This window comes from Narcine bancroftii, chromosome 4, assembly GCF_036971445.1.
Source record: "Narcine bancroftii isolate sNarBan1 chromosome 4, sNarBan1.hap1, whole genome shotgun sequence".
In the NCBI taxonomy this organism is placed as follows: Eukaryota; Metazoa; Chordata; class Chondrichthyes; order Torpediniformes; family Narcinidae; genus Narcine; species Narcine bancroftii.
Genome location: NC_091472.1, coordinates 223,494,191 through 223,511,246, shown reverse-complemented (window position 1 = coordinate 223,511,246; position 17,056 = coordinate 223,494,191). Strand labels below are relative to the sequence as shown.

The following is a 17,056-nucleotide window of genomic DNA, read 5'->3' as shown; positions in this document are numbered from 1 at the left end:
AAGAAGATTGAAAAGAGGGTTGGTGCGAGAACGCAGCCTTGCTTCACGCCATTGTTAATGGAGAAGGGTTCAGAGAGCTCATTGCTGTATCTGACCCGATCTTGTTGGTTTTCGTGCAGTTGGATAACCATGTTGAGGAACTTTGGGGGGCATCCGATGCGCTCTAGTTCCTCAACATGGTTATCCAACTGCACGAAAACCAACAAGGAAGGTATAATAGAAATAGACTTACATGCATACAAGCTCAGAAATGGTTACTGCTTAACTTTTTAGAGTTGGGTGCTAACCAAAGAGGTTTGTCTCAGAACATCCAGCTTTAATTTTTAACAATAATTATTTTTAATTAAAATATCCATAGTAATAAAATTAATAGTAATAATAATGGTGTTATTTGAATAAATAATATTGCAGTATTATGGAGTTAGACTCCCAGTACTTGTATATAATCTACGGTGTCTGGGTATAAACATTAGCATACCAGATACCTTAATTTTGCATATTGGACCTGGGGATATTTTTAAAGTCATTTTCTGGGGGGAAACAAGTGGGACTTGTATGCCATCAAATACGGTACCTCCTTAATATCTTTGGTTCACAAAATATGTCTGTTCAGCTTTGGAATGAATAAATCACATTGCATCAATTGCTATTAAAGGAGAGGTTTTATGCATCTAAATTTACTTTGATTATGCAATTGAAAGGCATAGGCTGTCTGCCAAGATTTGTAATTTACTCCTGAGAGTGGAGGTATTATTCTGGTAAATTGATGCTGCTCTCCCTCCAAATGTTTCCTGGAGGTGTGTGCTCTAAATGTTCTTGCTCTGCCAATGACAATTTAATCATCTGTGCACAGTTGTGGAATAGTCTGCCATCTAATGTACTAAATGACAGCTGATCAAGCAGTTAAAAGGTAATTGAAGCAAAAATGTAAAGAAGGATTACTGGAGAAAGCTGTCTGATTTTTGTTTCCCCTCATTGCCACTCAATATCCTCCCATTTATTGTCTGTTTCCTTGCTTTGTTGAACCTCCTCAAAAACATTATATTGTACTTAAGACGAAATTCCATTAAAAAAATTTTCTGTACAATTATATTTATTATAATTACAGACCCTTTGATCCACCAAGCCCACACCAACCAACTCTGCAGTTTATACTAACTTTAAAGTCATCCCATTTTATTTTCCCACATTCGCAGCAACTCTGCCAAATTCTACCACTCATCTCAGGTAATGGACAACTTACAGAGGCCAGTTAATTGCCAATTGTCACTTTAGAAGAAAATTGAAAGGCAGCACAGTTAACGCAATGCTATTACAGTGCCAATGACCCAGGTTCAATACTAGCACTGTCTATAAGGAATTTGTGTATTCTCCTCATGTCTGCATGGGTTTTCCACAGGTGTTCCAGTTTCCTCCTACCCATCAAAATGTATGCAGCTTATAGGTTAATTGGTGTATTTGGACAGCACAGGCTCTTGTGCCAAAAGGGTCTGATAACATACTGTACGTCTAATTTTTTAAAATTTAAAATGTAAATATCTTAATGCCATTTTTTTTTCTTTTTTTGTTTCTATCCTCTTTAGCCAGAGATTGGGATTGACCAAGATATACTTCTTAAACTGGTGAAACCAAGTGTGGATTATGTTTGTCAACTGAAGTTTTCATCTGGAAATTATCCTCCATGTATAGGCGAATCCAGAGATAACCTAGTTCACTGGTGCCATGGGTCACCTGGAGTAATTTACATGCTTCTACAAGCTTATAAGGTATCCTTATTTGTGTCTACAAATATCATGCATTAAATCTATCTCACTGATTGCATTCAATGTTCTTGCAGAATGAGTAGAGGCAGATCTGCAATGTACACTTTGTGGTAGTCTGATCTTTCCGAGAAATAAAGTGAAACCATGACTCGCTGGCATATGAAATGTAGATGGTCCGAAAGAAATTCAGAATGGACTCATCTGGTGAATGCTGAGACTGTTTCATCTGGCTGCTGACTGTAGAACTAGAAAGTTTAGTCTTCTGGGTTAGTTAAGACAAAGATGAAGGCTCATCTAGAGTGCTAGGAATCTTTTGAAATCTCTAGAGGTCCGTAGATGTTCAGATATTGCATATATTGATGGAATAATGTAAAATGATTTTGAGACAGGATTATATTCAGCTGATTATTTCCATCCCAGTTGGAAAGGACCCACACACTTGCCACCCATCTATCTGCTCCAGGTTTCTACATCTGCATGACACAACCCTTCAAGAAGCATGCAAGTAATGAGGAGGGTTCCTGGCGCTACCTGTTTTCCAGGCAGTGATTCCTGACCCCTACCATCCTTAGGATGGTAAAATATTTTTATCTTTCCATCTCTTCTGCATATTATTTTACATCCATGCCCCCTTCTGGGTTTAACCTCTCTGATAAGATAAATAAATCCTATCTATTGCTCTTTCTGGGCCTATCTAGCTTTTCTCTGTGCTAAAGAAAGTGACCTGATTCTTTACTCAAAATTGCAATTTGTTAAATATCTATCTATTCTGTAAAGTGGTGACCAAAACTTGATGTATATTCACTTGCAGCCTCTGTGGTGTTGTACACTGATCTGGCACAGCCTACCTGCTTGTCTGTTATTTTGCCTCAAATAATAATTGCCCAATTAACCTGGTTCTATCGATCTAAGGATCTAGAACATAGGCTATTTGTTTCCCCTCATTGCCACTCAATATCCTCCCATTTATTGTCTGGTTCCTTACTTTGTTGAACCTATTCAAAAGCATTATATTGCACTTCTTAAGACTTAATTCCATTTAAAATTTTTTTGTACGACCAAATAGACAATATGATTTTATTTATTATAATTACTGATGTATTTGATAAACATACAAAAGTGAGGGACCCTGTAGAACTCACTGGAGAAAGCCGTTCAGTTTTAAAACCTATCATCATTCATTAGTCCTTGCTTCTTTCCATTTGTCCAGCTTTAGATTTTGTCACTCTTGATTTCCATGGGCTTCTACTGAATGGTAACCAGCTTTTCAAATGACCTTTTGTTAAATATTTTGAAAATCCCATATAGATGACGTCAAATATGCTGCCTTCATTAATCTTTCTTGTTGCCTCTTTAAAATGTTAGTCAAGTTAATCAAACACAAACTTCTGTTAACCAGTATGTGCTATCTGTTCTTGATTAATAAGCATTTTTGTAAAGGATAATTTTTAAGATGTCTTAAAAATAGATTCCAATGATTTTCCCATTAGCAACATTAAATTAACTGGATATATAAGAGACTGCAGATGCTGTAATCTGAAGCATAAAACAAATTGCTGGAGGAACTCTGTGGCGGAGCTGTGGCCCAAAAGATCCACTATCCCTCTGACTCCACAGAGGATGCACGATCTGCTGAGTTTCTCCAGCACTTTTGTGTGTTGTACCTGTCTTCCAGCTGTTAGTTTTTTTTTAATTAATTGCCCTATAATTACTCACTTTATCCCTTCTTCCCTTTTTAAACAAATATTTAGTAGTAGTTCAATCCTGTGGCACTGCTCTTCGTGATTGAAAATGCCAGTGAGACTGCAATTTCCTTCCTTTTACCATCGTAGGGTTTATTATATCTGGCCCTGGTAATTTATCAATATTCAAAGATTCTAATCTCCTATTTCTTCCTCTGTTTGTCGCTTCACTGTTTTACTCTCATCCTCCTTAACTACAGCATCTGCAATATCTCCATCTCTTATGATCTCACGATTAAGATCAGATAATGTTTGGACTAAAAAAAATGAGTTAAGGGGGAGACAAAACAGAACTATTAACTTGAAGATTTACTGAACAATGAAGCAGATTTGAGGGATCATCCAGTTTTTTTTTAATTGCATTCTTGTGAAGGCAACCTAGCTGTGAAGTGAAAGTTTGGAAATGCAAATAAATTTACCAAAATTTCTAATAGTGACTTTATATAATTCAAATTTAGATTATTTAAGCAGGATTATTTATTGCAAGAGTTTGAGGGAAATATTTATGATAACTAGGTGGCTGCACTTGAGTAAACTAGTCCCACCTCTGGTGACCTCCCATTCCTCCTCCTCCTCCTTCTGATCCCATACCTAAGCCTTGCTTCAAATTCTACTGTGCCTTTACTTCCAAAGAAAGTAAACCAGTGTTTCTGATGAAGATCTCTCAGCTAAATTTAAGTGCCAGAGGAAACTGTAGAAATGGGTACAATAACAGCATTCAAAAGACATTTGGATAGATTTAGAGAAGTATTGACTAAATATAAGCAAATGGGATTAGCCCAGAATACAAAAATTATCGGCATGGACTATTTGGATAGAAGGGCCTGAGCTATGCTGCATGACACACAAAACTCTTCCCATGCATTTTATCCAACTCTGCATAATCCATCTTGCTTATTATCTATGCATTTATCTGGCTTGTCTTAAGCATAGGATTTTGCCAATGGGCACATTGATTTTGTTTACTGGAAGCTTGAGTTAATTTTGGATGAAAGAGAGTCTTTTGCCTTCCAGAATGCCAAGTCAGAAAGGGCTCATGAGAATTATAAGGTAGCCAGGAGGGGACTTATGAGAGCTAAAAGTGAGCACAAAAAAGCCTTGGCAAGTAGGACTAAGGAAACCCATAGGGTGTTCTATAGGAACATGAAGAACAGGAAGATCACTAAAGTGAGGTAAGAGTGATGAGGGATAAAAGGGGGAACGTGTGCCTGGAGGCAGACTAGACAGAGGAGGTCTTTAATGAACACTTTGCTTCATATTCACCAGGGAGAAGAATTTTAGTGAATGTGATGTATAAAACTGGAAAATGTGCTGGAGCATGTCAAGATTAAGAAAGAAGTACTGGAGGTTCTTGAAGGAATTTGGATAGATTAATCCCTGAGACCAAATGGGATACACCACAGGTTCTTAGGACAAGTGAGGGAAGAAATTGTTGGGGCATTTACATCCTCCCTGGCCACAGGAGTAGAATGAGAATTCTAAAGGATTGGAATGGTTAAAAAATGACAACACTGCTGTAACAGCAGCACTGCCGCTGGTACAGAAACTGGAGAGCGGAGGCAAATCACTGCTCTGAAGGGTTCATCTGCCCAGTCCTAATGCTGGCGACTCTGAACAGTTAAAGGAGCTGAGCTGACAGTGTTTGTAAAGTAAAATCCTGCAACCACAGAGGTCTGTGCACAAGATGGCAATGCCTGTGCTCGGCAGTGGCTACGAGGGGTTGCAGGCTCTGGAGAGCAGGGCACCAGAAATGGGGCCTACACCACCCCAGTTGAGAGGGAGAAGCAGAGGAGACAACTCTACAAGATCCTGGCAGGACATTGAGGGGCTCAGCAGCTGAAAGACCCACACAAGGTATGGGTGACTTGCAGTCAGGGGACCTGCATTGGCTATGGGCTGCTAGAGCTGGCTCACAGGAACCAGGAATTGGAGTCAAGAAGGTGGCAAAGGCAAAAAGGATCCCGATGGGCCTCATGTGCTTGAAAGCCTCCTGATTGTGTTGGAGGATTGGATCTGAAGCTCAGGTTGTTGATGAATCGAAAAGGAGTCTGTTTGGCTGCAGAAGATGTGGAAGCACTGGAGGTGAATACACGGACACTCAGTGACTCTGAATGGACTCGCTTTCACTTCTCTTTCTCTCTTACTGTAAGGGACGCCGGGCGACACTAATAGTGACTCTTGGACTGCCTTATAGCAGGCAGATGGCAATTTTGTATAATATTACATTACAAGAAAGGACTCTTGAAAATGTAGTTCCCTTGTTCAAAAAAGGTAATAGGGACAATCCTGGGAATTATAAACCAATGAGTTTTGCATCAGTGATGGGCAAACTATTGGAGAAATTTCTACAGGTCAGGATTTATGAGCATTTGGAGAAACTCTTCTCAGGGCTAGTCAGCATGGGTTTGTAAGGGACAGGTTGTGGCTTATGAGCTTATTTGAGTTTTTCCAAAGAGGTGATAAAAGAAATTAATGAAGATACTGTGGTGGATGTGATGTATATGGATTTTAGTAAGGTGTTTGACAAGGTTCCGCGAGGTAGGCTCATCCAGAAAGTCATGAGGCATGGGATTCGTGGAAACTTGACTCTGTGGATTCAGAATTAGTTTGCCTGCAGAAAGCAGAGGATGATAATATATGGAGAGTATTCTGCCTGGAGGTCAGTGACTAATGATGTTATGTAGGGATCTGTTCAAAATTAAAGATTCCGTTTATTGTCATGTAATAACAGCAGTGTCCTATTATGTGAAATTGCTTTTGTCTGCTGAAAGGCAGACAGATTTGTCATCGGCAGAAGTTGCCTGAAGTGCCTCTTACAGAGAAAGAGAAACAAAAGAGAGTTCCCTCCAGCGTCACCGAGTGTCTGTGGATTTGCCTCCAGCGCTATCTCAGCCTCTGCAGCCACAGAGTCTAGTCCAAACAATCAGCAACGCGAACCTCCAATACAATTAAGAACCTTTCAGCGTCATTGGCACCCTCTCACATCCCGATTCCAATACCTGGTACCCCTTCAGCCAGCTTCAAGCCAGTCCGCAACCTGATGCGAATCCTATGACCGCAGTCTCCAGCAGCCCACAGCCTTTGTCGGTTTCTCACCTCAAGTCACCAGAAGCCCACCACCTATGTGTGTCCTTCAGCTGCAGAACCCCTCACTCATCCGCCATCATGATTACTGTCCCATGGTTAGTCTTCTAGGAGGGGGGGGGGGGTGGAAAGGAGGTGGTCTTTCCATTTCCTGGTGCCCTGCGCCAGTCTTCTGCTTCCTCGGATTCTGCAACCCCTGTGGCTGCTGCCAATCATAGGGACCACCATCTTGGGGGGAAAACCCTGCAGTTAGGGGATTTTAAATAAAACTCCTGTCGGCTCCTTTAATGGCCATTCAAAGTGTGTATGGAGCTGACGGCAGTTGAACTGGGTGGTTGGACCCCAAGGGAATGCTGTGCCTCCACTCCTCGCTCTGTGAGTCCGCACCAGCGGCAGCAATACCATTACAGCAGCTCTGGCAGTACAGTCTTAGTTATTTTGACATTTTTGGTGTGGGCATAGAAGTGGGGGGGGGGGGGTGGGGGGGGTGCTGGTGGGAGAGGATCAGTCAGTAAGTTTACTGATGACATGAAGGTTGAAAGTGTTGTGGATAGTGTCGAAAACTGTAGGTTACACAGGATGCAGAGTTGGGCAGAGAAGTGGAAGATGGCGAGCAGTCTGCTAAAGTATAAAGTGATCCACTTTGGAAGGTTGAATTTTAAGGTGGAGCATGTGGTCAGTAGCAGGATTCTTAGTAATGTGGAGGAACAGAGGTATCTTGTGTTCCAGGTCCACAAATCTCTCAAGTTTTCCACTCATGTTGATAGGGTGGTTAATAAGATGTATGACGTGCTGGACTTCATTTGTTGGGGGAATTGAAATCAAGAGCCGCAAAATAAAGTTGCAGCTGTTTAAAACTCTTGTTGGACCAGATTCTGATCATAGGACAAATGTGGAAACTTAGAGTGGGTGCAGAGGAAATGTTGCCTGGATTGGAAAACATAACTCATGGAAAAAGGTTGACTGGGCTGTTTTCTTTTTGGAGCGATACAAGAGTATTGGAGGCAGAGGTAAGGTGGGAAGCCAGCATCTTTTTCCAGAAGCGGAAATCTGTTTAAGGTGAGTGGAGGAAAATTTAGGGGAGATGACAGAGGTAGGTTTTACTCAGAGAATGGTGGGTGACTGGACTGCAATACAGGAGGCTGGTGCAATGGCACATTTAAAAACTCTTTGATAGGCACATGGATGTAAGAAAATGGAGGGTTATGGGTGTAAGGGAGGGAAATATTAGATTGATGTGGAGTAAATTTGTATAGGTTGATATGCACTGTTTTATCTTGTATGTAAGTTGGGGCAGTATTTGGCCTTGGATGAACAGGGATAGCATTTAAAGAAACATTGGACAAACAATTAAAGGAAAAGGAAATAGACCATTTAAGATGGAGGAAGGATGGGTGTTGTTTGAACATTAAGTGTGAACATTAAGTGTGAACATTAAGTGTGAACATTAAGTGTGAACATTAAGTGTGAACATTAAGTGTGAACATTAAGTGTGAACCAACACCCAACCCCAACCAACCAATTTTCCCCTGCAACCGCTGCAATCGTGTCTGCCTGTCCCGCATCGGACTTGTCAGCCACAAACGAGCCTGCAGCTGACGTGGACTTTTTACCCCCTCCATAAATCTTCGTCCGCGAAGCCAAGCCAAAGAAAAGAAAGTGTGAACATTAACTATGAATGGGTTAAATTGAACGGCCAGTTTTCACAATCCTTTGTAATGTGAATACATCAGCTTTTATTGAATCTGTTTTTTCATTTGGCAATAGATTTTCAAGGATGAAAAATATCTTAAAGATGCCTCTGATTGCACTGAAGTAATTTGGCAGAGAGGATTGTTGAAAAAAGGATATGGGCTGTGCCATGGGCCTGCTGGTAATGCTTATGGATTTCTTGCCATGTTCAATTTTACTCAAGATAAGAGGTATCTATACAGAGCCTGCAAGGTATGTGATGACATCTCTTTGATGGGGAGTCTCTACGAGCATGAACCACACATTTTATTAAAGAAAATGTGGGATCATAAATTTGTTACTATGTTGCTCACTTAGGTACATGTTAATTTTTTAAAAATGATTTAGTCTTTAGTCTATGTATAACATAATGTGTTAGTCGGAAGCAATGAAAATTAGTCTATTTGGATTGGAGGGATAAAGTTCAGGAAAACAAGCTATTTTATTTCTTGAACTTCCTGGTGCCAGTCCTAGGGATTAAGATAAATGTTCCTGTCACTGAAGATTGTATGATGTGAAGAAATGTGAACAGGGAAGAGAATAGACTTAAAACGTTTTAGGATTGTGGCGAGTCAATAAAAAATTGCCTTTTTATGTGCCTCCAACTTCCACCCTGATCTCAAACTCACGTGATCCATCTCTGACAACACTCTCCCCATTTTGTATCTCTGTCCATCTCGGGAGACGAGCTTTCCACCAATATATGTTATAAACCCACTAACTCTCACGATTACACTTCCTCTGACCCCTGCAAAGATTCTATTCCCTTCTCTCATTTTCTTCATCTCTGCCACATCTATTCCCAAGATGAGGTCTTCCATTCCAGATCTTCTGAAATGTCTGCCTTCTTCCACAAATGTGGCTTCCCCTACATCATCATCAGTTTAGCCCTTGCCTGCATCTCCTCCATTTCCCACTCATTTTCCCTGGCCCCCTCTACCCCCAGACCCAACAGACACAGAATCCCCTTGTCCTCACCTACCACCCCACCAACCTCCGCATCCAACATGTGATCCTCCAGAATTTCCAGCACCTGCAACAGGATCCCTCTACCAGACACATCTTCCCCTCTCTGTGTTCCATAGGAACCGCTCCCTCCATGACTCCCTCGTGCATTCATCCCTCCCAGCATCTCCCCCTGTGATCACAGAAGGTGTTACACTTGTCCCCACACCTCTTCCATCACCACAGTCTGGGGCCCAAATAGGGCTTTCAAGTGAAGAAACATTTCACTTGTGTTTCCGCAGGTGCTCCCTTTGTGGCCTTCGCTACATCGGAGAGACTGGGTGCAGACTGCGAGATCGCTCCATCCGCAACAGTGGCAGAGTCCTCCCAGTGGCCAACCATTTTAGTTCTGTGTCTCGCGTGTATGTCCATGGCCTTATGTACTATCCCACTAAGACCACCTGTAAATTGGAAAAACAATACCTGATCTTCCATTTGGGCATTCTCCAGCCAGATGGCCTTAACATTGACTTTTCCAGTTTTTGTGAACCTGCTCTCCTCTTTCTCCCTCTCCCTCCCCCTTTCCTTTCCCCCTTCCAGCTCTCCATCCCCCTTCCTTTGATCGCTGCTGTCCCCTCCCTCCCTTCTCCACCTATTAACCTCCTGCCTTTGCGACCACATCTTCTCCCCCCCCCCAACTCTTTTATTCAGATGCCTGTCTGTATTTTTCCATACCTTGATAAAGGGCTCAAGCCTGAAACGTCAGTTATGTATATTTACCTTTGCTACATAAAGCTCACTGTTTAGCCTGCTGAGTTTCTCCAGCATTGTGTTTTTACTTCACCCAGTATATACAGATTTTTGTGTTTTGCTTCTGCCTTTATATATGTTCTGTTTTATAAACATCACACTATTCTGCTTTTGAGCAAAGAAGATTCTTTTATATCTGCAATTCTTATTAAAGCAACCATCACTTATGAGATGTGACTAACATTAATAATCCAAGTGATTTGGTATAGCACAATGATCTACAAATGCTGTACAATGTATGAATGGCTAATGAGTTTAAGGGATATGGGGAAATGGCAGGTGGGTGGAGATGATCCTATCATCATATCAGTCATAATCTCATTGAAATGTGGAACTGGCTCAATGGGCTGAATGTCCTGCTCCTAAATCTTATGAGAATCCACATTTTCCTTGATTGTCAGAAGATATTGGAATATGAAGACAAAGTGATTGCTTTTCAGAAAAACACCAGCCTTGTAGCATGTTATTCAAAGTTTTCAAATAGTGTCTCTTTTTGTTTTCTGCCTGGTGAATTTGTTGTAATTGAGTAAATTTGCTTTTAAGTTTGCAGAATGGTGCTTTGATTTTGGAAAACATGGCTGTAGGACACCAGACTCACCTTTCTCTCTTTTCGAAGGTAGTTATGGTTTTGAATCTGTTTCCATCTGGATCCCATGTGTTCTGGTTTCTTTTCCTGTTTTGAATGAGAATAATATTTTATACTTGCTATGAATTTTTTTTTTTAATTTGATGAAATTAAAATGGTGCCTTGTCATAGTTGAAGATAATTGGTGCTGACAACAGAAAGGAATGATCGAAGCACATGAGGTCTTGTCAACTTGGATGATCTTGATGTTGTTTTAAGTTGCTGTGTTGGTTGGTCAGACAATTGGAAAGTGGTGGGGCGAGGTGAGAAAACTTCATTTCATGCTCCATTACACTACATTTTACTTAAGCATTTGTGTTCATTTTACATTACATCACTCTATTGTTCATGTAGCTATGAGCCAAAGATGCATGGGGAATACAGAGTTATAGAATAATTACAGCACAAGAGAAGGCATTTCTGTCCTCCAGTCATGTCCCAGAGCAATTCACTGGTTCCACTCATGGCCCTTTCCCCACAGCATTCTAAACTTTTCTCTACCATACACAGTATTTGTACAATTTTGGACCTTACCTCCAGCACATCTACAGGTAGGGCAATCCAGATTTCAACTGTGAGCTACGCGAACGTTCTTCCATTTGTTTTAATTTTCCTTTTATTTTACCCTTGTCACCAAAGAGAACAGTCTTCCACTATCCACTTTTTCCAATCCCTCACTATTTTATGCATGACACTAGATCACCCCTTAGTCTTTTTTTTTTCATTGATTTGTATATGCACATCTGCTATGTCACTTTCAGAAACAATGGCCAAGTGCAGCAGTATTTGCAAGGTAAGAAACAATGACTGTGAGGACTACATATTGTGAGTGGTCATGTTTCTGATAGAAATTTAAAGTAAAAATCTGAAGCAAATTCATTGATGTTCAGAAGGACAAAAGTTAGTGTTTTAGCTCTTGGAGTAAGGGAACAAATTGCAATTTATTTGGAATGGAACAAAAGGAATATTGGCACAGCATCTGTATTATTTGACAACAAAGGTACTGATCATGGAAAGATCAAGGAATTCTGACCATGGGAGAATGAAGGCAGCCAGACTTTTGGAGTATCTTATCAATGTTCTGGTAGAAAACATCATGTATTCTTCAGAGCAAGATCCCATCCAGAAGCAAGGATACAAAGGGAACAGGAAGCTATTAATGTCATGAGCAAGAATTGGGTTGGTTATTTGACCATTATGGTTTCGTCAACAAAACTTATTTTGTGCAGTACATATAAACGGTCTCACCTGTTTCTTGCAGGAAGAGATGGAGCAAAGTGAGAGGCAGGGACCAACAAGGTGAAGAGGTACACACTTTTGAGGATACAGTGCTGACCATTATGTTAAAGGCCATTGCAGAGATCAATTGATGGAGCTGAATCTTGTACTTAATATTTCTTCATGCATCCTACTTTTTGTCATTCTAAATTTTCTTTTCAGCTTCATATTAGCATACACATGCAGTAACATTTCATCTTACCGTGATTCAACTTTTGTTCCCTTCCTATTTCTAACGTACAAGAATTGCACCCTGCCATGGGAGAAGTAAAGAGCAGGAGGTTGTCGATGATGAAGGCATACAGTCACTTGATTTGACACTTATAGTCTCCACATCATGTGCTATCACGGGACATTTTTAGAGCTGAGGCACTGAGAACAAGTGGCTTTCAGCCAGTATATTATTACAGGGATCAACTCCACTGGTGGGTAAGGATGCATACAAAATCAGCTGCTGAGGTTTTGGGAAGCCAGGACACAGAAAATGCCAAAGTATCGGGCTGCATTGAGAAGCTTACCAAAAAGTTGTAATTAAATGTCGAGGTGGTTGAAAATATCTACATTATCTTGAGATGAACTTTGTTTTGACCTCAAAGCCCATTCACATCAGCTTTGAATTAATGTCTAACAGTGAACATTTCTGTTTCCATTGTATGACAGTATTAGCATCCAGTTTTTGACTACTTATTATGATAATGATCGTCTATTACGGATATCATTTTGTTCTTCCCGATTGTATGACTAGTTAGTTATCTGCACTCTTGTGGATTACTGAGATGCTGCTCTATGGCTATGACCATAACAGTAGTTCTGTAAAGTGTGAGCCTGTAGTCCTCTCATAATGAGAGCATTTGTGCTTGCACCCTTGCCAGCTCACCAGACTCTCGCTATAATCTGTCAGCCAGCTAGCTCGATCTTTTAGTAGTGGTGTGAGATGATGCAGTCCACAGCTGGCCCTTTTTGGTCAGAAATGCTTGGTGATGGCCTCCAAAGCCATCTGCAGTTTCCATCAGTGATAGTCACCAGCCTATCATCAGCCACACTCATAAGAACATTCAAGGACATATGGGAGATAGAAACTAAGCAATACACAGCAAGATTAGTTTCCATAAAAAAAAGCATGATTTTATTGAGAAATATGAATTGAAGTTTGCTATAATGTTGATGGTTACTGATGGAGTGAAGTTAAGATTTGTACAACTGATGGTGAGGGAGATTACAGTTGCAGGTTGCTAATCTGATTCTCCTGTCTAGGCAGAGAGGAGCTGTCAAGGCTGCCTTTCTCTTCTCCTCTCTCTACCTTTAATGTCTCCTCTTGCTGCCTGCTCAGGCTCCTCCACTGGCTTTGAGCGTGATGTGTTGTTTCAAGGTTGTACAGCATAGCTTTCACTCATTTTTTTTATTTATAACACGATAGAAGCCAATTCTGTCTATTTAAACCCATGCTGTAAAATTACACCCAAATTAACCTACAGCCCCCTACGTTTTGAAGGGTGGGAGAAAACCAGAGCACCCAGAGGAAACCCATGCAGATACAGGAAGAACGTCAAACTCCTTACATACAAGACCGGATTCAAATTCGGGTCACTGTAACGACGTCGCGCTAACTGTACAGCCCCAATCAGCCAATAGCTATATTTGTCCTAGAGCAGTTCAGGAAGCCCTTGTCACCCAGTAATTTTTCAGGGTGAATGCTACCTAATTAAGGTGCATTGACCTGCACAATATGCTGAGTGTGGTCACACATCCCCTACATGTTGAAGGGGAATTTTGAGTAAATGCTTGAGTTGACCTGAGACTCAGTAAAACAATGTACAGACAGATGGTTGCATTAGCAATACACAGAAGTGCTGGAGGACCTCAGCAGGTCATGCAACATCCATGGAAAGCAATATTTGTCAACGTTTTGAGCCTCAGCCCTTCATCAGGAATGTCAGACTTGGTTTCACCTTGTTCTTTGAGGATGCATCTTATCATTGCAAAGGTTTGTTTTTGCTCCGATCACTACACTCTGGTGCAATATTACTAAAAACTCCAGAATCTGGAAAGAAACCAGATACTCAGTTGTATAATATGACAGCCACCAACAGTGTGACGATTGAGCTGCTCCAGGGTTAGAACTGTGTCTACAGCATTTGGCATGTTTCATTGATGGCTCACGTGGAACACTGGTCATCACTGAGATTCACTAGGTGGATTGCTTCCTAAACACTAGATGATTCAAGTCTGCTGTTGAGAACTACATCTTGTCTTGCACTCTGCTTCTGCTCATTCTCTTCACTGTATTCAATTCAGCAGAAAGGGAGTTAATGCACCTATGAATGAGAACGAGTGATTTGTGAAGATTTAAAATCAACAAAATGTTGTTCAACACCTCCCCTGTAAAATTTCAAAACGTGAAACAATTTGAAGTATCAAAAAAAAACTTTGAATTGAAGCAGCAAACAGCTTAAAGAGCCGTGTTTGGAGCAGTGGAATCCTTCATTCTGCTAAAATTCATAAAAGCAGAAGTAGGAGTGAGTCTTTTGGCCCTTTGGGACTGTTCTACATTCTTTCCATAATCTATCATCTTCTATCCTGAATTTACTCGATGGCTGAGCATGCACACCTCTCTTGAATAGAAAATTCCAAGATACACCACACTTTGGATGAAGATCTTTCTTCTCATTTCTGTCCTGAATGGTTGATACTTTATTTTGAGACCAGGCAGGGCAAACACACAGGTCTTATCTGCATCATCTCCTCATTTCCCACTGCCTCCCCTCACAATCACTGCATCTTTTTTATCACATGTATCTCCTTCCTTGGGTAGAACTAGCAGACCTAAATACTGTAGTGTTCCAGAAACCGTCTCAATTGCAACAAGACATCTCTACTCTTGTTCTCAAATCCTTTTGCAATAGAGGTCAATATAAATGTCTTCCTATTTGTTTGCTTTACCCACATGTTCGATTTCAAAATGATGTGATGCATTTAAAAAAGAATTGAGAATTTGATGCTTTACAACTAACTGTGGTAAATTTGGTATTGTGCAGTGTTTTTCTGATTATCTGCTAAACTTAATTACTTTGTTCATTTCACTTAAGGGGTGGCAGGAACTATTTACTTCCTTGCTGATTTGCTGCAACCCACAAAGGCGAAGTTTCCTGCATTTGAAGTATAATTCAAATGGCATCAATGTACACTTTTGGATGTGATGCAATATATTCTTCTGCATGTTGGCTGTTTCTGTTTTGAATATAGAGCTGATGGAGAGATTCTCTTGAACTTTTAGTAGCACTTGCATTCTAGATCATTCTAATGCTGTTTTAAGATAAATGTCAGCGAACAAATTTGCTTCTCTGTACTATGTGTTGGATTCATTATTACATTGTAAAACCAAGGGAAAGCTTTTCTGCTGAAATAAAATAACTTGCCAGCCAGTGAGTGACTTAGGATAGCCATATTGTGACAGTGAAACATTTTTGTAACCTTCATTTGATTTTCTCTGCAACATACCAAAAAGTGAAAACATTAGAGTGTAAGATTATAATTCAATATTTATGAAGTATTTTCGTCAATATTTATTGTTTTGAACCTTTGGGCTGCATTAAAATCTTTGAAGATCAATTGCCCAAAAAAAGGTAAGTCATTGTAGAAAGTATGATCATTCAGAACTAAGACACAGTGATCAATCATTTTAAAAATCTTAGCCATACAAGGTGTGGAAAAGGTGTAATTTGAAAAAAAAAGCCTTTTAATTACCCACATAAAACACATATTCTGAGATTGTAGTCATGTTGAGTTTTCTCTTAAAACTGGTGTAGGAAGATAGCCAAAGAGAACAAGTACTAACGGCTGTGCTGATTGCTCTAGTTTTATCTTGTTCTTTGCATAATAAATATATAAAACTTGGGATTTTATTGATTTCTTTGTTCAACTTTGATTCCTCTTGATAGGAATAAGTTAATATTTTTGCATGATGCAGGAAAAATTACATTTAAATATTTACTGAAAGCTGGGCAATGACTTCACTATATGATATAGACATATATTTCTGTTTGACATTCTGTGCAAAGTAATAATGGATTTGTAACAAAGTGTATGATTTAAATAAGGGAAAGGAATTTGCAAAATGTTTCTGGAAGCAAAATAAATCTTTTTCAAATACTTTGATTGTGTATTTTGTTGACTTTGAAGTGGATTTAACAAGCTCGAGCACATCTGGATGCTGATTATTGTTCTTGCAGATCTGAAGCACTCTGGAATCCAGTGATGAAACCTTAATTGTGCAGCAGAGAAGCCCTGTCTTCGACTGACAGTTCAAACACTTGCTCTGCTTTGTCCAGTTTTACTCCCTCTCTATTCGGACACAATTAGTTCTGCCCTGCCCAAGCCCTTTGGAGTGTGAGAATCCAGTCACCTACGATTACAACCTCTCTACACATTTGCTCCTAATTTCTGTAGAGTTTTGGCGGGGGGTAATAATGCAACCCCAGATCACTCAGGTCTTCCTTTTCTCTATTGATGGCATTAATCGGAAAAGTTGCTTATTATTAAGGATCCCTACCATCCATCTCACATGACCTAGTGCCATCAGGAAGGAGGTGGAGGAGCATCAAAATCAGGACTGCCAGGGAGGGAAATACCTTCTTCCCACAGGCTGTGGGATTGATAAATAGTATCCTATAACTGTGTGTCTCATTAATGTAACTGAGTAAATCATTCCACAATATTTATATACTTTTGTTTATCTTTTTATGCATGTATGTGATTATTATGTGTTGTGTGATTAAATGTATTTTGTGTGTAGGTATATGCACCATGATCCGTGTGTCAGATGATAATGAACTTGATCTTTCAAGGAAAGATTTTTACACAGAAAATGGTAGACAACTGGAGTCGTTCCTTGTGGAGAAGTTAAAATGATAGTAACTTGTAATAGGGCTTTAGATAGACGTTGTACAGGCAGGGATTAGGTAGGTAAGGACTGTGTGTAGACAAATGGGATTGGTTTAGATTTGCATTATGGATGACGCAGACATGGTGGGCAGTCGGGTCCATTTCCTGTGCTGTACTCTTCTATGTAAGCACGATGT

The 17,056-nt window shown here is 40.2% G+C and overlaps 1 protein-coding gene across 5 annotated transcripts in view; it reads left to right on the top strand.

Annotated features, from left to right (window-relative positions):
* Positions 1-16,127, top strand: part of lancl1 (LanC antibiotic synthetase component C-like 1 (bacterial)) — a 60,010-nt gene extending 43,883 nt beyond the window's left edge. For 3 of the 5 annotated variants that reach the window (XM_069934063.1, XM_069934067.1, XM_069934066.1), the window contains 4 exons: positions 1,584-1,766; positions 8,357-8,533; positions 10,619-10,691; positions 15,065-16,127. In XM_069934063.1, the coding sequence (XP_069790164.1) occupies positions 1,584-1,766; positions 8,357-8,533; positions 10,619-10,691; positions 15,065-15,141 (510 nt within the window). In that variant the 3' untranslated portion in view covers positions 15,142-16,127. Of the gene's footprint in view, positions 1-1,583; positions 1,767-8,356; positions 8,534-10,618; positions 10,692-11,961; positions 12,008-15,064 lie in introns of all 5 variants that reach the window. The other 2 variants (XM_069934068.1, XM_069934065.1) reach the window with 2 other exon arrangements.
* The last annotated feature ends 929 nt before the right edge of the window (positions 16,128-17,056 follow it).